The sequence below is a fragment of the Bacillus rossius genome, chromosome 1 (assembly GCF_032445375.1).
Source record: "Bacillus rossius redtenbacheri isolate Brsri chromosome 1, Brsri_v3, whole genome shotgun sequence".
In the NCBI taxonomy this organism is placed as follows: Eukaryota; Metazoa; Arthropoda; class Insecta; order Phasmatodea; family Bacillidae; genus Bacillus; species Bacillus rossius.
Window position 1 is genome coordinate 315289854 of NC_086330.1, and position 22898 is coordinate 315312751.

Genomic DNA, 22898 nt, shown 5'->3' on the forward strand with positions numbered 1-22898 from the left:
TTTCACATGAGGTACAGTATTACATACCACGGTGTGTTGCCGTAGGACGGAAAACTCAGCTCCCTCTTACTACGCGGCAGGACCTCTCTCGGGCCCTGAGTGGGTTCTCTGGTCATGTTCGTATTTACTCCGATGCGTCCAAAACTGGGGAGGCCGTTGGTGCGGCGATTTTTATTCCCTCAACACGGATTTCTAAGCTTTTTAGACTCCCCTCCTTTACTACAATTTTTTACGCCGAAGCGTTTGCTGTTTATCAAGCCCTGTTCAGCATCGTTTCCACGGGTTTAGGGCCGTCGGTAATTCTCACAGACTCTTATAGTGTTTTTCAATCCTTCTCCTCGACCGCTCCGTCGGCCGAGCCGTTACTTTGGAAAATTCGATCCCTATGCTATCAACAAGAACTAATTGGCTCACCAGTTTCCTTCATATGGATCCCGGGTCATGTGGGTATACCTGGGAATGAACTGGCTGACAAGTTGGCGAAATTGGCATCTGAAGAGGGTACAGCGGTTACTCAGACTTCCCCTGTCATGCTTCTCCCTATGTTGCGCCGCCTTATTTATCGTGAGTGGGAAGATGTCTGGCACTCTTATGTACTTTCCCATGACTCACTCTATACCTCTTTGCATCCTAATTTAGATGATGACATCCTGCGTCGGTTCGGTCGTTTTGGCAGGAACGTTTATGTCACCTCCTTCCGACTACGCACCCACCATGCTGCTATTCCCTCCCACCTCTTTAAGCTTCGTATACTGCCCTCAGCAACCTGTTCGTGCGGTGCCCCTACGGCCGATATAAATCATATATTGCTGGAATGTCCCCTTCTTCTGGACCGTTCATTATTTTTTCATGATTTGGGTGTCCTCCGCGTTCAATTCCCGCTCAAGTTCCCGGAAGCTCTATTAGTTTCGTCACCTGAAATTTTTCGGTTGATCTCTGCTTTTCTTTCCCATAATCGCGTAATTTTTTGATTTTGCAACCCCCTGGTTATTTTGTTTCTTCCTTCGGTCTGTTTTCGCTACTCCCCTGTTTCTATCCCATTGAGGTTCCAACTTTGATTGTTTGGCGTCACCGCCTGAGACCAGCAAAAAAAATAAAAAATTATTTCTGCACATTTCAAAGTTTAAACCAGCTATGCCAATGCGCATTGACTGCAACCTTATAAATTAGAGTTTGGTCAACCATGTCTATTCAAACCTGAATGGTTCACTTTATTAACGAAAAACAAAGATGATAGTGATGATTTGTTATTTTATGTTTTTAAAAAAAAAAATTTAAGTTTGTGATTGTTTATAAGATGACTAACTTAGTAGTAACCTTTTTCCTTTAAGCGCTAAGATCAGCTACACTATAAATATAGAAGTTGCCAGTTTACTTATAGTATATGTTGTCTATGGAAATAATTAGGTTATCATAAACATAATTTGCACTATTTACAACGTCTTCTTGTGTTTAAGTTATTTAACTAACTGTTACGTTTGTTGACCTTTTGTGTGCCGAAAATACTGTAGTAATGTCTGCTAGAGGTGGAAAGAAGCGCCAAAAGGCGATGACCAAATCCCAACGCGCTAATGTTACCTTTCCGGTGGGGCGTATGCACCGGTACTTGAAGATGGGAACTCATCGTTTACGTATAGGAGTTGGGTCTCCTGTTTACATGGCAGCTGTGATAGAATATCTAACAGGTAAGTTCTATGTAACGCAGTGTTACTTATTTTGAGAATGGTACAAACATTTATTTTTAGGTGAATTGTACGTACATATTTCGATGAAGTGCCGGCTCTTTGCGGTTTATGTTAAATGCGTCAAGCTTTTGAAAATGTCTCGTCGACATCTGGTTTATTTAAGACGAAGAGGGGTGGGAGAAACCTGAGGAATCCACAAGCTCACGGCTATGTCCGCTAAGTTACTCATTTGCGAAAAATCCAGTTCGTATCCAGCCAAGAATTGAATTTGGATGGCCTGTTACGTCTGATTCCCTCCCTTCTTTTTTTCCGGCGAGGTAAAGGTAAATATTAGGAGCACCCGCTTGTGTAGTTCAAAAAGTTCCAAAATTAAACACAAATAATAAATTATACAATAACTGAGGAAAAAATTAAGCAGGCATATAGGTTTTTCTATAATTATGAATTAATATTTAAAATATATAGCTGCAATTGGGATTTTGGTTGGTTTTAAAGATTCCTCATTCTTCTGCATTCTCCTATTCATTTTAACACAACCTCACTTCCAATAACTCCCGCCCTGTACACACCAGAAATGAGTGTTTTCCTCATTCTGTTCGCCTCCACTCCTTCTGTGTCTTCCACTCATGGTCTCTCCTCCTGTTACCTCCCTGTGCAACCTATCTCCCAGCTTCCCCCCAACCCCCTCCCCCTTGATCACTTGATAGAGTCTCACAGTGTTTTCCATCCCAGCTACTTGGACATCACTGTTGGTCTGTCCCCTCCTCTTCCCTTCTTCTCTTCCACACAGGGTTGGCACAGTTTTTTCCACTGGGTGGAAAATACTGGTAAATTCCAGGTTAAAACCACCCTGGAATTTATTAGTTTTTGCCAGTATTTTCCACATAGGAAAAAATTTATCGAATAATGAAATTTATAGTAGTATGCATAAGGAAGATTTAATATTGACTTATTACAACAAAAACCTGAAAAACAACCACAGTGTCTAGAACTGAAAAATCATTTTTCAAGTTTTTCATATTTACAGTGACTCATTTTTGTATTTTCAAATGTTTTAAAATTTGTGAACTGTACATGTCTCATTCAACATCATTACAGACAACGAAAAAGCCAACAAAGTACTATAACAATAACATTTGTCAAGCACAAAATACATATAACTACAGTATTGATGTATTATACTTTACAAATATTTAGATTCCATAACTATAGTGGAAGTATTTGAAATTACAAAAAAAAAAAATGTACTGGCAGTCTCTAATGACTTGGTTTTGGCACGATAATTCGTACAACTCAGTTCTTGCAGTAGCAGTGCCTTCATACTAATAGTACAGCAATATGGGGAAAAAAATTACAAAATTTACTTGGTAGTCAAAAATAGTACATATATAAAAATTAAAAAAAAAACTACCACTCAAAATGTGTACTTCCAATCCCTTTACCTTTTTTGTAGCTGTGGTTTATATTTTTATAACATGTCACCAATTTGTTGGCAGTAGTCAGGCCAAGCCTATTACTAAGTTTGCTGTGAATGAATGAAAAGTTTGAAAATACCCTTTCAATAGAGGCTGAGCTTGCAGGGCACTCAAACAGGTGAACTATGAAAGATGTGAATTTATTGTCAATATATTATTTTGCATTGCTTTCCACCATATGAGGGGGTCCATTGCTCTTGCATTTGCCGAGAAAAAAGATTTAGGAAAAGGACTGGACTCAGCTTCAAAACAAATTATGTAACGTAAAAAATCTGGATTAAGAGATGTAGCAAACACACTGGATTTTTCCTCGTTTTCAGGTGATAACATTGGCAAAATTGAGCGGCCAGGTTGCATGAAAAATGCTAGATAATGAGCTGGGGTTACAGCTTCATTAAACCGCTTTGAAATTACATCTTGATACGGTGTCAATGCAGGCTCCTCACACAGAGAGAACCAAATTGCCAAGCCATTTGCAATGTTGCAATTTTCTGCTTGACATCTGTCCAAAGCTGTAGAAATAGGTTTAAGCTGGGCACATAAAGTTTTCACTTCTTTGTAGATTGCAACATTGTTAACAATTCTTACAATGTTTTCTTCAATGTCATCTTCATGCTCTTCACAAATTTTTATCATACATGGTCTATTTCTGATGAAAGTTTCAAGGCACACAATTTGGCTGTTCCAACGAGTTTCCCCAGGAAGCTGAGGTTTGCATGAATTTTCACCTTCCTTTAGCCATGCTGCTGGACGGTGATGATTCCGAAAGTATTTTTGAGTTTCTGTAACATGCTTCACAACTGGAGTAACCTTTTTGAATATTGCTTCGCCCAGTAAATTCAGATTGTGTGACATGCAACCATATGATACAAAGTAATCTTCTTTAAATTCATCTTCAAGATTCTTTCTCATGAGTTTCATCTTTGCTTCGTTATCGGAAACAAAGCTTGTAACTTTACATCCAAACTTTTCATGTGCCTCAGTAATTGCATCTTTAGCTAGTTCAAAACAATATTGACTAGTCTTAGCATTTGTGCCAGCATCAATTGCAGATAGAAAATAGGACTTGCTACCATTTGACAAAACATTGGCTATTACTGGATCGTTGTGTAGGTTACTCCACCCATCTTGCATCAAAGTAACTGACTGACCGGATAGTTCAAGAGATGTTTCTTGGTTGAGCTGTTCATACATTGAATCAAGAAGCGGTCCAGCTAGTTGCTTTCTGTTAGGTGGTTCATAACCAGGTCTCAATTCCTTCACCATATCGATAAATGCACCGTGCTGTACAACACTAAATGGTATGTTGCATGCAAAAAAGAAACGGACAATAGACTTGTTGATTACCACCTTCTTGCATACTGAAGTTCTTACTGCAAAAGTAGTAATTGGTTGTTGAAACTTTTTTAATGTGCCGGCTGATGACACTAATATCTGAGAGTCCACTTGAGCTTGGACAGCTCTGTGAGCTGGAGATAGGATTAACAGTAGATGCTGCTGGTGCAGCCAGAACTACTAAATTTTTTGAAGGAAGAGCTTGAATATTTTGGTTATCCCCATTAAAATAGAAGCTTTTTGAAAGAGAGTCAGAAATACAAGTGGGTTTGTCAATAATTGACACACTTGAACTACTAGGCCTTACTGAATCAAATGTTAAGTCCATGTCTTGAACATCTGCATACACATTACAGTCATTTACAGGTACATGTATTTGTTTTTCATTTCCACTCTTGGAACATGCATGCCAATGAGCTTTCATCCTAGGAGCTTTTGAACTAACAATTGTCTTGCATTTCTTGCACTTTTGTTTGTCTAACTGCTTTCCATCTTCACAAATTGTTACACTTTCAAAGTATGACCACACAATGTCTTTCTTCCTCCCACCAATTCCTGGTCTAGTTTTAGAACTCATTTTTACAGTAAATTAATTAATAGATGTATAACATACTGCACATTACACCATGGTAAGAAATCATTCAAACAACATTGAGGTTATGTGTTAAATTGTACTCAATTGTTATATGCTGTCCAGTGTGGCCACTTGCAAGTATAAACATTAAATTTCCCAAGTGACATAGAACTTACTAGGCTACCATACCATTTCTGGAGGTGTGTACATTTTTTTCATAGAGTAACTTATTACATTCTTAAAATGATAATTTAGTATTTTAAACATAAACCTGTTTTTCATGAATTTTTACAAATATAAAAAAAACAATAACATGCTGGTTTATTTAATTTTTAATACCTAAATAAAAGAAAGCGATCACTGAATATTTTTTTTAATACTAGCCAATATTTTCCAATAAAAGCCAATATTTTCCAATTGGTACCATTAAAAACCAATATTTTCCCGTAAAAACCAAGTTTTTGCCAGTGGCATGGAATTTACTGAAAATTAGTGGCATTTTGCCAACCGTTTCACATACTCAATTACCCATCTCGCTGCCCTGCACTGTACCTTCTCCAGCTCTCTTATCTTTGGTCTCCAGCATTCACTCTACTCATTCTCTGTGAAGCAAAGTGGGGAGAAATATGACATATCTAAAAAACAAAGTTATTGAAAGAGAACAAAATTGAAAAATAGCAAACAGTGTTTCACTATTGTTCCCAATCACACTAAGACTTAATGGTGTTTGTCTAATGTCAATTTGACTCATAATTAATTGGCAATGTAAATTATCTGTTCAAATTCAGGCTAGTATTTAGCTCACATAGGACAACTTTGAAAAACCATACAGTTAAAACTTGTAAAAAAAATAATGAAAAAGTAGGCATATTCATTTCCTAAAAAAAACTTGTTAAATATCACTTTCAAATATGTTGCAACATCCATTGTACTTTTATGCATAACTTTCATGCATTCTAAATATACTACTTATGTTGCTTATTTACCTTGCAAAAAGCAATTATTTTTTTTCTTACTGGATTCTAAATAGTCAAATGTGGGGAGGTCACTGAAGACCATGTAAACTATGGTGTAAAAATTATTACAAACAACAAAGTTATTAACATGTGTACCTATACAATTTATTAACAGCAATTTATAATGTTGCCACCAATATTTAGGTACATGCTTGTTTTTAATTCACTAAATCATACAATTTTCCATGAGTACAAAGCTCTTCACTATCAAGTTTTTCAAAATCCAGAGGGAATGAAAATCTAAATTTTGTGAGAGTTGAAACATTTTAACAAATTTCAGTACATGTTTTAAATATAGATTACCTAACCTAATCAACCTTTCATTTTAGTTATGATCTCTTAAATCTGTGAAACATAGGCTTCCTTAAAAATCTATGCTTCTGGTATGGTAACACAACATGGCTTGTGCACACACTATCATTTGTGTGGAAAAATATGTGTTGCACCATGAATTTAATGAATTATTAAAATATATATGCAATGCCACACAAATCCACACAGTAACTAATTCATGAAATCATTAATAAAACATGCTGTTACATATTTTACATTCACATGCAAAATTGACACTTCTGCTTTTGTAGGGCCTATGTGAACATCAAAAAATTGACTAAATATATTATCAAAACAGAAACAAAAATTACTACCTTTTTTTATGGACACTCAAGAAAGTTCTTCTAGAATCATTAAAATGGTTCACCAAATCTTTGTTTAAAAATATATATTTTATTGAAAAAATACAATGCAATACATAAAAACCAATAACATTATTTATTTTTAAATTCCAATATAATCAAATTTATTGGTAGGTAACCTGTATGTACTAGTATTGCAACTCAATTTCACTTCCTCTATGTATCAATAACAGTAGCCTCTCATTAATTGTTTGCTATTTTCATTTTTTAGTTAAAAAATGATTACCTACATAAATAAAATCACAGCACTCATCTATAACAATGGAAAAGTAAAATTTTAAAATTAAAAATTTTGTTATCTTTCTGAATTTATTTTATTTAGCTGTGCCGTAGTTATTCCCTGTTAGTTTGGCGGTCCTTTGGTGGGCCATAGCCGATCTAGACACGGGCTCTAATGCTAACTGGTGTTTTATCATAACATGTCACTAAGTTATGTTGATTTTTATTTTTTATTTTGAACCATCGTAAGATACTAATATGTGATCTGATGTGACGTGAAAATTTTATGTTGTACATAGGCAGATAGTCTTAAATAGTTTTTTTTTTCTATTTGATTGCATGTAATTTTGTTTATTTTAATTATTTTTCAATTCAACTATAAATTTTTGCTTGTTAAATTTTTTGTGTCTAAACTGTATTCAAAATGTTCAGTTCATCTGCTCTGGCTGTTTGCACCGAACAGTTTCCGGGGACAATTGTCAAATTTACATGAAGGCAGAATGGCTCTTTCTGTAATCAGACGTGCTTCTGAGCTCACTGATTTAAATATCACTTATGTTTAAGAATTCTGTGAAATCATCGTAGCTTTGATTAGATATTGCCTAGCGTAGTATGTAGTTAGTTTTATTTTGTGGACAGGCCAGGGTTTTATGGTGTTGTTGAGCCATGTGAGCTAAGGGTGCAGCAACCATAAAGGGGAGGGGGGCACACACCTCTAAAAATTAGGTGTTTCATTATACTCCCCCTCCCTTCCCACCCCACAATAAATAACTCCAAAATTGTATTTTATTTATAAAATGAGGTAGAAACAATGATATCTGTGATATAGATGATGATACACATTAATAGCAACTACTTATGGCTGATAAGGAATGAGGTTGAGAGGCAAGGATTAGCCATGGCACTATTACTAATGGTAGGTGTCAGCAAGCAGCGTGTTTTCATCTACACACGTCACTGTCGAGACTGCTACCTGTCTTAAAGCACTATAGGCAACTAAAATACATACTTGCCTAGCTAGAGAATGGAATTATGCTTTATGCCACACAGTTAGTTATAATCAGATGTTTTTCTATGTTTTATACCGACTTGGTGCTCATAAGTTAAGTCAAGCCGAGATGTTCAGTTACGAATGACTCTCTTTGCATAAGCGTGTAGAGTCAGCATTTGCTGCTCCCAATTGTGTATTAACGCTCTTTCAGTTAAATGCTGACTTGTATTATAAGTCTTGTTTTAGCAATATTTAAATCAATTACAAACACTGAGTTTTTAAATGTTATAATAACAATTTTAATTTTAGTGTACCTTCAGATAGGCCTATGTAAGTAGAACGTGAATAACCATGGAAAAATACCTAATTTAACAGATTCTGCAATAAAAGTCATTAGAAGAAAATATTGAAAATAAACCAAAAATATAACATTCAGTAAGAATAAGCTTCAGTGTTCATAAAATACTTAAATAAGTATATATCAGAGATGTAGCAGAACATTTATCTCAAGAATAAAATACGGGATGTTATTGTTTGAAAAATTTGAACTGAATATTGTCATCATTGGCAGAATTCTATATTGACATAGTTTCAGTAAGATGAAGTAAAATTTAATTGTTAAGCTGTAATTTTATTAGCTGGGGATAAATTTTATTTTATCAATTTTTTTTTCCTTGTAAAACTTTGCTAGTCTTCTTTCATTGTACTAGAATCAGAGGTACTAACTCTACAGATGGCTTATATTACATAAATTAATATTTTTACATAAAAATGTATATCTCAATTTTTTTGCGATCCAAAACATTGCAAACATTGCTCTCAGGGTGCTCACATTTCCCCATTAATGCCTTCCGTCACTGCTTCATCCACATCTTTGCCACTCATTGCTTTTAATAATCTCAATATCGACATTACACTTCCATTCATTCATTCACTGTGCATAATAAATTACCTTCAATACATGCTGGTCGAGGAGGCAATGCTGTGGATAGTTAAAAATTGTAGATATTCCGCTTTTAATATTTTTGTATAGCAGATTTTCATGAAAACTTACAATTTCTTTGTGAAAATTTTATTTCGCCAAAACACTGTGTCATTCTGAACTTCTAGCGACCAGCCAGTGAGAAGTCCATTTTATTGTTTGTTTAGAGACCAATTGTGAAGTAAGTATGAACTTATTTATTAGTAACGTGTCCTACTAACACATTTATAAAACACAGAAGGGCTAATTCCAACGTCTTGTTGCCACCAAAAAAAAGCATATAACACCAAATGCTGAATATAGTTTAAAGTTTTTTTTTTCAAATTCCTTCGTACAGGAAAGTAACATTTTATGTAGACCTGATTTTATTTCAGTATGCAGACATCTATTGATTAAATATTACCATGTATAAAGAAATGTTTGTTTGTTGTGGCTAGAAGAATACATAAATAGGTTTAACAGTGGATATCGCCAAGATTATTTTTTTAACAACCATGTTAGTGGCTTGTTGCAATAAAATAAGTTTTACTGTCAAAATATAAACTCATATATATATATATATATATATATATATATATATATATATATATATATATATATATATATATATGCTGCATGTGTGTTTGTGGAGTACTGTGACTGAAAAATAAAATAATACAGTAGAACCCTGTTATAATGTTCCTGCATATAATGTTTTCCTGCTTATAATGTCATATTTTTAAAGTCCCAATATTTCCCCCATAAGGACAATGTATTTATTTCCTGCATATAATGTTCATAAATAGTGTAATTTCCTGCTTATAATGTTTGCTTTCTAACATTCAATAAATGGGGGGGAAATGTTTTAAAACCAAATTATTCCAACACTTACGATAAAATGTTTCCTTTATGTATGTTTATGTTTACAATCACTGCCATAGAATACATGAAGTTTGTTAAAATACAATTTTATGCAATATACTGAAGGTACTCAATGTTCATAGTTACGTGTAAGTTGGCACCCTTAGTCAACTATTCTCTTCCTTGCCATTCCAGCTCCCTTGAAAAACATTATAACAGGGTTCTACTGTATTTTATCCAATGATAAACCACAGTCACGATATATAGCCGCTTAAGTTTAAGTCATCATGTTGTCTTCTGCCTGTAGAAAAGGTAAATATTATGCTTCCTCCCACTTTATCACACTGATAACAAATACCCTTTCGTCATCTTGAGATATGTTCAATTCTGAGCTATTCGGCCAAATTTTGAGCACGACAAGATGTAGATAATGCTTTCTAAAGCTCACATTCCTTTTTACAATTTAGTATTAACAGACAGTATATAAATACTGGGAAGGAAATCTGATTATTTCACGCAGACAACTATCGTAATAGTCAGCCCAATCCACGAACATTAACTACAAAAAGTGTCCAAGCTTATAGTCTGTCCCACACAGAGTAAATGGCAATCACTGTTTAATGATTGATTCTACCCGGCTTGATGACATAAAAACCTTTTTAATTGTATACCAACTTTAACTATAATAAGTTTTAATTTTTGTAATTTTGATATTTTTTAATTTAATTAGACCATGAAGTAGTGTCTAAATTCAATGCTAAACACCAACTATTATTTTACAAGAGGAACTATTTGTACCAGTCACTAGTATCAACAAGACAGTTTATAAACTTATGTGATGTGCTTGAAAGAGCAAAAAAAAATCTATATTAAATGGTATATAAAAATTGTTTACGAATACAATGAAACCAAGATGGCTTAGATCAATTACAACTCCTTAGAAATTAAAAAAAATATATTCTCTTCCGATAATGCTCTTGATGAAAAACATCAGGAAAATTAATTTTGAAATCCCTCATCCTAAATATTACTTAACAAAATACAATGTTTAAGATGCATTTTAGTAAATTTTTATTACAATACATATTTATGTATAAAATAGTTCAGTTCACTGTTGTAGGCCTAGATATGGCAACAGATCACACTGAAACAAAGACAGCGCTAACAGCAGAAATCATACATTAAAAAGAGAAAGTAAATATCCATTTAAATGCACACTGAATTCTAAGGCACGCTATAGCCAAAATATATAAATTGTAAGATGTATTTTAAACTGTATCAAACTATTTGAAAATCCAAGTTGGGCCGGGTGCTATAGTTCTTAAATAGTTGTGTGTTAATGAAGTTGTTTCTCTTTGGCTTGCAAGAAGCAAGGTTACTACTAGGTTATATCGCAAAAAATCCTGGACTTGCTATAGAGTTATAGTGAATCACTCATTCTATGTTTTTCTATGTTTGAGTTGTATAAAATTTTAAGCTGCAATTAAAACTACCCCTCTTACCCCTGTCGCTGTACTGATTTCTTTACATTTCCAAAAAGTGCAGAGTGCAATAAGCCTACTTGTATTTTTTTCAGCTGAAGTCTTGGAGTTGGCTGGCAATGCAGCAAGGGACAACAGGAAAGGTCGTATCACACCCAGACATATTTTGCTGGCTGTTGCAAATGACGAAGAACTACACTTGGTAAGTTTTTATTTACAGTGGGGTCCCACTAATCCTGAATAGATATACCAGACCCTGTTTGAATCAACGAATGTCAGGATTGAACAGAATTTGTCTTAAAATGCACATAATGCAAGCTTTAGATGGGTAAAACTATAAAAGTCAGTGTTTTTTTTTTCCTTCATAAATACAAATTTTTCTACAGCTCAATTTTAGTTGTAAAACTACTGTAAATGCAGACATAAGTTTTTAACTTTCGAACTGTTGTAGGATTAACGAAAAAAAAGTTATTAAATCCCTTCTGTATTACCTAGATATGTCCGGACGAGTGGGACCCATTTTAGCAGGCCGCTACTGTACTTTGAGGTGTATTTATTCTATTGAAGTGCCTATTAAAACAAAACAAAAAGTGCACTCTGTCCAATAGTTTTTGAGTTTACTACTTCAAAAAATGGCCCTCTTTTTATAATATTATTAAAGATGAGAATAACTCTTACCCTTTTATAATTCAAACCATTAAAATAATTTCAATTAAATATTCAATATAAACACCACTTCTAGTCAGCCGGTATTATTTAATGTGGGACTTTGTCTTTTTGTCTTTTTAATGTCAGACTGTCATTTTAGTATTTTCTCAACAAAAAATAGTGAACATATTGTTACAAGTGGGAAAAACAGGTTCAAAATAATAGCCTAATAAATCAATTACAGTTTTATTTTTAAACTAATATTTACACTTTTAATTAAATTATAACAATTTAACTGTCTGTCCACAAAGTAATCACATTTTAATAAGTTCACTAGTCACTCTCCCCACTGTAGCTCGGCTCAACAGTGCATTTATCTACTTTTCGTCTCTTACCACTCATCTCGGTCCCAACATACTGCTTAGCTCCACTGACTCATACTGCCGTGATACAGTGCCCGAAGCACCAACCTTCGCACACGAAGACCACTCGCCCGCTATCGCCAAGGAGTAACTCACCTTCTTCACTAAACTGCCCTCGCAGGTCATCCTTTCTGTGTATATACCTCTCAGCCCCACTCTGTTGTGTCATCAGAATCCCCAACTTAACACTCAAAGCTGTGAGAATAAAGGCCACTTCACACAGACGGGGCTTGGAGAACATTCCGAACGCTCGAGAGACAGGGAGAGTGACGTCACTCCTAAACGGATTACAGCAGATGGACAGGCGCTACTTCCATTGCGCCCTTCATGTAAGCTGGTGCACAGGCTGGCTGGCCAGTCTTGTTTCTAGCGTCCTCTTAACACTGCCCCCTCCTTAAAACTATTCGTCCCAAACATGTTACACTTTTTCTGGCATATTACCTCAATCAGTTCAAATGTACCCTTTTCAATCATCTCCGCTTTCCTTTCTGGATCCATTATTTAGTAATTACAACACTTCATGCAGATCTTACTATGCAACTTTTCATTCTAAGTTATCATAGTGTTATAGCAAGCTACCCATCATTAAAAGTGTTAAATAATACTTATTTGCAGTAGGCACACATTTCTTCTTGAATTTACACCTGAACATAGTTTGCCTAGTTACACTGACAAATCTTGACTAGAGTTTTATTTACTCCAAGATGGCGATCTGAGGTTCCATCATGCATTTCTTTCAGCACTTTTAGTACTAGGCTCGTCAGAAGGAGTAGCTGCATGGTAACCACTTTTTCATTTGGACTCTACCATGCCCTCTTCAATAACCCATTCATTCTCCTCAAGAAATCCCATTGTGCCCAATAAGTTTTCAATGCCCTTCCATTACTGGATATCTCATGCCATGTTGGACATGTATGACATCTTGTATCCCTCTCTAACCAGCCTATAATGGACCATAGGTCAGAGTCTTGCCACTATGCTACTTTAAGGCTGAATGGTCCCATTTATTCTCACTGTTAACAATAGTCATATGTCGGATGTCTTCGATTCCTTCATTCTTCTCTGCCCTCATGCAGTGGTTGAGGTCTACATTGAATGGTAGGCAAGAGAGGGCATACTTCTTTTTTGAAACAAGATTGGCAACGTTTACTGGCACAGTCTCATCAACTTTGGTAATGCTGCGGCTGATCAGTCTCTCTAGTCCTATCTGGCTCACTGATGTAGGTCGTGTTGCCCCTACTATCTCCGTGTATTTGGGATGCTATTATCTGCGTATGATTGGCCAGAATTGAAATAGTTTGATAGAATATTACCTGCATTGTCTAATTGTTTGGGAGCAAACAATGCTACTTCTTACTCTCTGATTTGCATTGCCTGACCTTTCATGCCAAGAACAAATCCATATTGGTTGATAATGTCCATTCCCAATATTACCTCATCAGTAATATCAGCAACATGAAATGTCCACAAAAGTGGCCAAGTTCCTATTTTTGCCTTCAAATCCAGCTGTCCATGCACAGGTGATGTGTCTTTAGTTGCTGTTTTCAGTCTGTATGGGTGTGGTATCCTTCTCAACTGGGCCTTATTAACAATGTCTGTGCGAACTATAGATGCTGATGCTTCGGTGTCAAACACTGCCTGCTGTTAACTCATCCATTGAGACTGTGTTTCCTCTAGGGAACCACACATAACTTAGAAAGTCACAACTTAGAACTGTCATAACTTAGAAAACTTGGAAAAATCCACGTAACTTAGAAACACACAACTTAGAAAGATCATAACTTAGAAACACACAACTTAGAAACACGCAACGCAGAACCACACAACTTAGAAACGTCGTAACGTAGAAAGTCACAACTTAGAACTATCACAAGTTAGAAACACAACTTAGAACTGTCATAACTTAGAAACACGTAACTTAGAAACACATAACGCCGAATCACGTTACTTAGAATTTGAATGAGAAGGCGTAAATATTTTGAAAGGACTAGTGAGAAATATTTTTGCTTGCATTCTCCGCATTCAGAGCTGCACTCTTGTGGCTAAACAGTTACTTTCGGGTTCAGTTTGGTTCTCTGTGTATAGATGGTGCTGTTAGTTCCACACATAGCTAAATTGACTTCAACTAATGGTTTGCTCGCCATATCTGAATTACACGTTTATTTTATTCCTGTTTTCATATGATTAAGATTTAATTTGTGTTAGTAAAACAGTTTGTTTTGTTTGTAGAGCTATATTAAATTCGCTATTGACGGAAATTTAAAACTAAATAAAAATAAACTTGTATTATCTCATTTACTTACGTTGTAGCGTCATTAGGTATTCTTCTCTCGAAGGTTACATTAGTGTCTTTTATTTAATATAAAATTTTTACAGTTTTTTAAATGTAGCGATAAACATAATCTTGAGAATATAAATACAGAATGTATGTAAAATAATCGTTAAAACTGTAATAAGTGATAAATCACGTAATGTAGAGAAAGCAGAAACATTAATGTTCAGGCGCAGGGTAGTTATTAAAATCTTTTTAACACATTTTGAGATAAAAAGCTTTAAAAATTTTATATATGAGGAACATAAATATTTAATTTTTCCATTTCATAAAATTTATATCAAGGTACTATTTTCCTGTTGATTTCCGGGGCAATACTGCACAAGCAATGTTTACTGGGGATGCAGAAAACTTTTGGCCAGACAGCTGGTTCCAACATGACGGCAAGGTTATAGGAGAGGTGGTAAAAAAATAAAGATTCATGAAATGATTTCGAACCTGAGCTTTCGCGTTTTCGCTACCTCGTTGTATTATACGTAGTGCATTTCCGAGTAACACTCATTACTTGATGTGAGGTAATGAGGTATTTTTACGGGAATTAGGTTTTAAATTTAAAAGTATATATTTTTTTACAATTTTTTTTCATTGTTACTTTAATTAATTTATTGTTTGCCTAACCTATTTTCATAGTTGTAAAATAAAATTCGATAACTATTTTCCTTTAATATACCTATTCATATTTTTGAATGAGTTACCCGTAGTTATTTATAACTATTTTTGACTAATATTATAAAAAAAATTTAAGGGTATTTTCCGTTTATATATTTATCATAACTTTGAATTAGTAACAGTTTAGGAAAAATTGCTGTTTCTTTTCTTCGGCTCGTAGAAGTTTCAATCGAGTTCATATTTCAGCGTGACTCATGTAGCTGAAAATGCCGGTCGATCTGCTCGGTGTGACCTGCGTTATGCCCTACGTATAAATCAGAAATTTTACTATCTCTCGCGGACTTTCTCTTCCTTCACGTAAGATTGCAGAGTATTTTGTCTACAGACTTTTAAGTTTCCAATGTCTTAGTAAATATGTTGAAATGTACGTACTACGGCAGCTCCCCCCCCCCCCCCCATTTTTTTTATAGTAATGTCAACAATATAAGTAAGGGTTTTCATCAATTAATGATTACATTATTTTTGGTTTCGTATTTCGCACAATAAACTTTAAAATTTAATATTATGTATTTTAATGGTTCTATGAAAAAAATTCCCTTTTATTATTTACTTTACTCTAAAAGTAAGAACTGTGTCAGGTGTTTTGGACGAAAATTTTAAGCTCTATTGCTTGCAACCAGATAACTATTTACTGTACTCGACTTTGAATTAACACTTTCACTAATTCATTGCCAAATGCGAGTAGGTTGAGTGGAGAGGCATTATTCACAAATGAGTTAACTAACTGTTTTCTTGAGAAAAATGCTGTGACACAATTACTTAATTGAATGTCTGCGGTTGGTTATGTTATGTGTAGACCTACATTACATTAGTCTGTGGTTTTTTGCCTCATAGTGCTACACTCCATTAACTAGTAATTTTAACATATTCACTTGTGTTGTTTTGTCATATTTTGACTCATTTTTTTTGCAGCTGAAATTAACAGCAGGGCCTTTCCCTTGAAACACACAAAACTCCTTTTGATATATTTTTAAAGAATTCTTAACAAAAAAAGTATTTATAATTATTAAGAAGTTCACGCCAGTATGCATTCAAAATAAACTTTTTTTTCTAGCATTCCGTATGAGAAGTGTATAAATGTATGTCCGGAAACTGAAGTCGGTGCGTGGTGTGTTTAGAGTCCGCCATCTTGGATTGTGACATCATGGCGGCTATCTTGAATGACCTGGACTATGATCTCGCCGCCATACTGGAATCCACCATTTTGTTTCTGAAACTTTCCACCATCTTAAAATCGAATGCCCCAATTCGTTACGGCCGCAATCTGGGTTTTTCCATCATCTTGTTTTTATCTGCCGGAAGTTGTCATCTTGCTTTTCTTTCTTCTACTGGAGGTCGCCATCTTGGATTATGTAATGTCTACCATTTTTGTTACTGCTATTTTTTCCTAGTGTTTGTCAAATACTCTCTGTCTCATGCACATAAGTTCGATGTTCCATTACCTACTAATGAGTTTATGACCCTTATCGACATATTAAATTTAATTTTTTATACTGTATACATTGGCAGTTAGGTTATTCGAACCATGGCAGTTCGGAACTCTGGATTAGAAACATACGCCTTTTACCACATGACCATCGAGACATTTAACAGACTGAGATTATATAAGGTATATATAAAAAATGTCGCAAATTCAGACGTAATTTTTTTCAATATGATGAAATAAAAATATCAGAATTTGTTAGAGGGAACTGCCGCCATACTTGTTTTCAATTCACAATAATAGGAGCGTGAGTGTCATGTAGTACACCAACCATATGCTAGAGGGCGCTGCCAACATATTTGTTTTCAATTCTAGCTACCAGGCACGTTAGTATCCAGCCGTATGCTATAGAGCGCTACCGCTATGTTGGCAAGAGTGCAGGAGTATTTATTGCAAGAATGTTGTCACTTCCGCCATATTTTCGGACATCATAGCCGTCATATTGTAATTCTGTAATTATTAACCTATATATCCGGAAATGATTCCAAAAATTATAAAAGAAAATCTTTCATAATGTAATGATTGACCCGATTGATTTAAGTCTTTGGTTCAATCCTTGAGCAATACAAATAAAGTTTTATGTTTAAAATTTAATTAAATTCATTTAAAAATACAAAAATATATATTTACTTTCCTAATCTATCGGCTCCTAGTGAGCCGCAGATGTAGGTTTGATCGCCATATTGAAATTCTGTACTTATTAAATTAATAATCGAGAAAAAATCAAAAAAATATTAGGAAATTAGCCAAATAATATAGCGATTGAATCAATTGATTTCAGTCCTCGGTTCAATCCTTGGTCGATGCAAAAAAGGGGATTTTAGACTAAAAATATATATTTTTTATTTCTCTCTTTACCTTCTGACAATTGGATAGTTGGCCTTACAACAAAACGTCACTCTAGACAGGCCGTATGACAAGCGTCTCCACACCAAGAGGTTTGGAAACTCCTTCAGCTTACTCATGTACCATTTCAGGTATAGACAAAGTATCCCGAACCATAAGATCTAATTCATCGGTTCTCAGAATACTGTTAGAACAGATCATTTACAATGTCAGCCTTGTAGGCCAAGCATATCCGAACCACGATGTATTCGTTTTCGATACTTATGTTTTTACTGCTGATAGACACTGCACCCGTTAAAGTCTCCTCTAGTATGTAAACGACGATGGTAGACCTTCCACAATGATCTCTACTGACGATAGTCAGCATTACTGTTGTTATAGGTGATAGGTCAGACTGAACTGAAGAACCTTCAATTGCTGATGGTACATACGTCATCAAGGTCTTCGTCATTGTTGCGACTGCTACTGTCCAGTCCGAGTAAAGATTAAAATCAACAACTCAAAATTACTCTGGCTTCCACAGCTCCAACTGGCTACGACGGCTACAATCGCTACATCAGCTCCAACTGGCTACAACGGCTACAATGTCTCCAACTCTCTACAACAGCTACAACTGAATTTAGCTCTTATTGGTTTCAGTCATATTTAGCCCGAAATTGTCTCGATTGCTGAGAAGGCTTTTTTGTTACTTATTATTTTGTTTGGTGACGATTTTTGCATATTTTAGTTAGAAATTGTAGTGTGAGAAAACAATCTTAGGCGATAAATTAAAATACAAGAAATAAAACATTTTTTCCAAAATACAAAATATAATTTATTTTTCAATAAAATACATTTGCAGGTAAAACAAGGCATTATTGTACTATCCCGTACATCTTAGTGCATGAAGTATAACACCTTTTTCTTTAGTAATGGATATATTTTTAACATTTTGGGAAGCAAGTAGAAGTCTAAACCTATCGACCAATATTTTAGGATCTTCTCATGTTGTGTAATCAATCTCTTCTGCTGCTGCTGCCTCCATCTTCTTTACGCTTTTACTGCCAATTTTCTGAGAAACTCGATAGTCTTCTGTTTTCAAACCAGCCTCATAGTTATTATAATCATAATCGTCCCATTGATCATCACGGAAATGATCAGAATTGATAATTTGAACATGTCGCTTCCATCGTTTAGATCTCAGTGCTTCATCACAATTGTCGATCTTGTAAGATTCAGGTGCTACAGCTTGGTCTTCGATCTTGAAAGGTTCAAGTGCGTCATCACGTTATTCGAACTTGTCAACTTCAGATGCTTTTATATTGTTTTCAGTTATGCAAAGATGACTTCAATTTGCTATTGATAATTCTTTTTTTTTTTTTCATTTCCATTAAAGATGCTACTTTCTTCGTTAGCATTTAATTTCAAATCATTAACGAAATCTGGGATAGTGTTGTCTTTATTTCACTTTCTGGATGTTGAAGCACCGTTCTTTTTATCATCAGTTAGCTTGGTTGTACAGATCTTGTGATGTTTATTCAAGATATTTCGTCAACTAAATGATGATGAGTGCAACTAAATAATTTTTGGTAATGACCCAAAATACACTCGCTTCTCTCATGACGTTTAACAATTATTGCAAGGTAAATTTCTTGCTGCAATAACTACACTTGTGTCCGTTCGATAACGGCTACAGACATCGCTACGGAATCCATACTAGCTTCTGTGAATGTGGTCAGAAGCATACTGAGTGTTCCAAACTAAAACAGACATTCAAGTAGGAATTTCAGCAAACCATCAGCTAGAGTTAATTTTACATTTGTTGAAAAATTCATCTACAAGTAGATCTGCTTTTCACCTACAGATGTCTCCTCATGTAATTGCTCACAGTGTTCTTGCTTTAAACAATATATCTGAATCCATCTAGTACAATTTACCTTGTATAATAATGCAAGTATAAAACATTCGTTATTTGTTATGTTGTAAAAGCGGCCACTGTTTTAGGCGAGATGCAGGATGCTCACTCACGATCGGAATAGAAAGAGAGCTTTGCTTGACCTCAAGCAGAAGGAGAATAGTCTTGCATGCTGTGGTTCTCAGCTGTTTTAATACATAGAAATCGACTCAGTGATAAATCTAATTTATGTGTGAGTTTCACCTGATTTAATTTGTAGTTGTAATTTGGTAACAGGAATTCACTAACTAAACGTAAAACTGAATACAATTGCATTTCTCATATCGAAAGTAATTTGGTAACAGGAATTCACTAAATAAACGCAAAACTGAATACAATTGCATGTCTCATATCGAAAAAATGCTTGAAATGAACCTACTTTCTAATGATTAACCAGAAGCACACTAAGAAATTCAACAAAAGTTTTGACAGGAATAACCAGGAGCACAGGGAGAACACCAACAAAATGTTGTCAGGAATATCAAGCGGCCGAGGTCAAAGTCAAGGTCATGCAAAATGGCCGCCGTGAATTCACAATCCAAGATGATGGACCTCAACCACACACGATGGACCTCAACCACACACAATGTACTGGCACCAGATGCCGGACATACATTTATATATTACTCGTATGCCATATCGGAATGTTTTAGGGCAAAATTACAGAGTAGCGGCTCCTGGAAAACAAGTTGAATAGTAACTACAGTTAAAGGTTAGTTAGGTTGCCTTTATTAATTGCGTAATAAAGTTTTACTTACGTACCAAATGAATATTACTACTTCTGAATTTACGCAACGAATCTTCCACTTCACGGTTTTGTATTAGCTTATTTACAATAAGCTGCTATTTTATAAAATTACCATATTACGAACCTATCCTAATTTTTGTGTTACAATATAGATTTTATACTCCTTATATACGAATTCTAACCAAATGAATAGTGCCCTCAGCGTCATCTAAGAATAATTAGTTCTTGAGTTTGGCTAGGTTAATTTTAGTTCTCAGTATATGTTCTTTAGTATTGAGTGGGTTGAGTGTTGGAAAAACAAGTATGTTTTAACTGTGCGTAGCCTTGCATTTGTGAATAACAGATTGTTTTGCAAACAGCCTTTCCATTTTATTTATACAATACATTTATTTTAAGATATTTTCGAATGTAAGCTTTCACTTGATTCGTTGTGAGGATGATTTTGACTTTACACCAAAATCTATAGAATTGGTTGTAGGGAAAGTGGAAAATATGTACATTTCATCGTAAACAATTTTAGTAATTTGGTTGCTCTTGTATTATGTACTAACTTGGCCCCGATTTCAGGAGCCAGCGCTCTGGGAAGATAATTTTTAGCTGCCCCCTTTCTTTCCAGTTCCCCGCAAAAATAATAAAACTTTTCAATGGCAAGCTTATTTGAATAAGTTTTAAAACAGCATATTATGCAACTAAATACAAAGGTTTTTCAAAGACAAAGGCTGTGTGTATTTTTTTAAATTTAATAAATGCTTGTAGCATTTTTATACGGTTGTTATACGTACCGTAATAAAATATGAGTTACAGTATACTATTAAACAAATTTTAAATCTTTTTCTAAATTATTTTATTTAGTAATTTATATTTTTAGGCATTATTTCTAGTCCCTCAAACCTTTTTGTCCAATTTTTTTCGTACCACGAATTCTTTCGCCGCTCAAAAACTGGAAATCTGGGCGAATGCCCGGTTGACCCATATGTAAATTGGGGTCTAGTACAAGTACATTTTGTGGATCTACAATTACGAAATTACTAGGATATGAAGCGTAATACGAAGTTAGGTCATGAGATGTAAACATATCAATGCCTGATTATTAACTATTAATGTATACTTGGGTTATAAACACTTATCATTTTTTCCAATTACCATCGTGTTCTAAGGTAAAGCTGCCATGAAGTGAACGATTTTGATAAGAAATTGGATTTTTTTTTTTTTTTTTTCAGTATCACTGATGGAATAATATCTTTGAAAATATGATTTTTTTTACATCCGGTCATTCATATATGCTAATCCTGTATGTTGTTGTTTTTACACTGATTTTTTTGCAAGTTCTCGTAAAGCAAATGCAGTTATGAATCATGGTAGTTGAAAGTGTAGACGTCCAATAGCGCTGGATTTCAGTAATTAATAAACAGAGTATGCTGTTGTTTTCATTTTATTTGAGAACTTTTAATATGTAGTTCGCTATTATAAGACATTATTTTCAATTTGCCTCCAGAATCATTACTTTTTCTTTAATTATATTTAATTATATAATTATGTTTATATACATGTGTGTGTGCGTGTAGGCGTGTGTGTGTGTAAATCATGACCGTGGTTATTTTATCGTAACTCAACCAATTTTCAGTTAATTTATTTTTTTCGTAACCGTGAAATTCAATCACTTCATTACCATTTGTTAAGTTTTCACACACTGTGGAAGCAGCGAACGCATATTGAAACCTAAATTTCTTGAAGTTCCATTACACATTGTGGAGCGGGCTTGAGCGGTAGATACGTGGCACTTTTCACGTGGAAGAAGTGTGAAATACATGAAAATTTAACAATTGGATGTAACTGTAGTAAATTATGTTTAAGAATTGACCACGGGTGTCTGAAATTAAATAAAATCAACAAGTATAATTTGGCTACACCTTAAGGTGTTCACTAGTTGACTACAAGGCTAATGTTATAAACTTCGCAAGAAAAGCAAACGCACAGGACCCTACATGCAACAAGTGCAATAAAACTGCGGCAATTTATAGGTAAAATATGCCAGACGCTAACATCGCCGACCCTGCAACTTGAAACAATACAAATGTCGAAACAATTTACAGTTGGCTTATTTCTATAAGTAATGTTAATTTTTATGTCAAAGTAAGCAATTCTTTATAATTTCATTAAAAAATTTCATGTGCTTTCACTGTTTGGTAGTTTCATAAGTGAAAACGTGAAACGTGTAATAAAAATAAAGTCGTTGGCTTCCATACAAATAACTTCAGTGTTCTCGGAATACGTTACATTAAATATGGAGGACAGAATTACAAGATGTCTTGTGTGATTTTTAAAGGTTATTTGAAAACATTGTTATTTACCTTTTCTTGAGTTTCTTGTCTGAAACTGATAAGACTCGGTCTCATTGGGGGCCATTCCTAAATAACGCCATGAGTTAAGGGGAGGGGAGGTGGTCGACGAAGTGTGACATTGTGTGACAAGGGGTAGGAGGCGTCATAAGCTTCGTGATGTCACATGTCCAAATATAAAATAT

General features: G+C 34.6%; 1 protein-coding gene across 1 annotated transcript in view; it reads left to right on the plus strand.

The window, feature by feature from the left end:
* Positions 1-1382: 1382 nt before the first annotated feature.
* The window catches only part of LOC134527932 (core histone macro-H2A.1-like), a 58904-nt gene continuing 37388 nt past the window's right edge, over positions 1383-22898 (plus strand). Inside the window, exons 1-2 of the mRNA XM_063360974.1 lie at positions 1383-1685; positions 11389-11495. Coding sequence (XP_063217044.1) covers positions 1514-1685; positions 11389-11495 — 279 coding nt within the window. The 5' untranslated portion in view covers positions 1383-1513. The remainder of the gene's footprint in view (positions 1686-11388; positions 11496-22898) is intronic.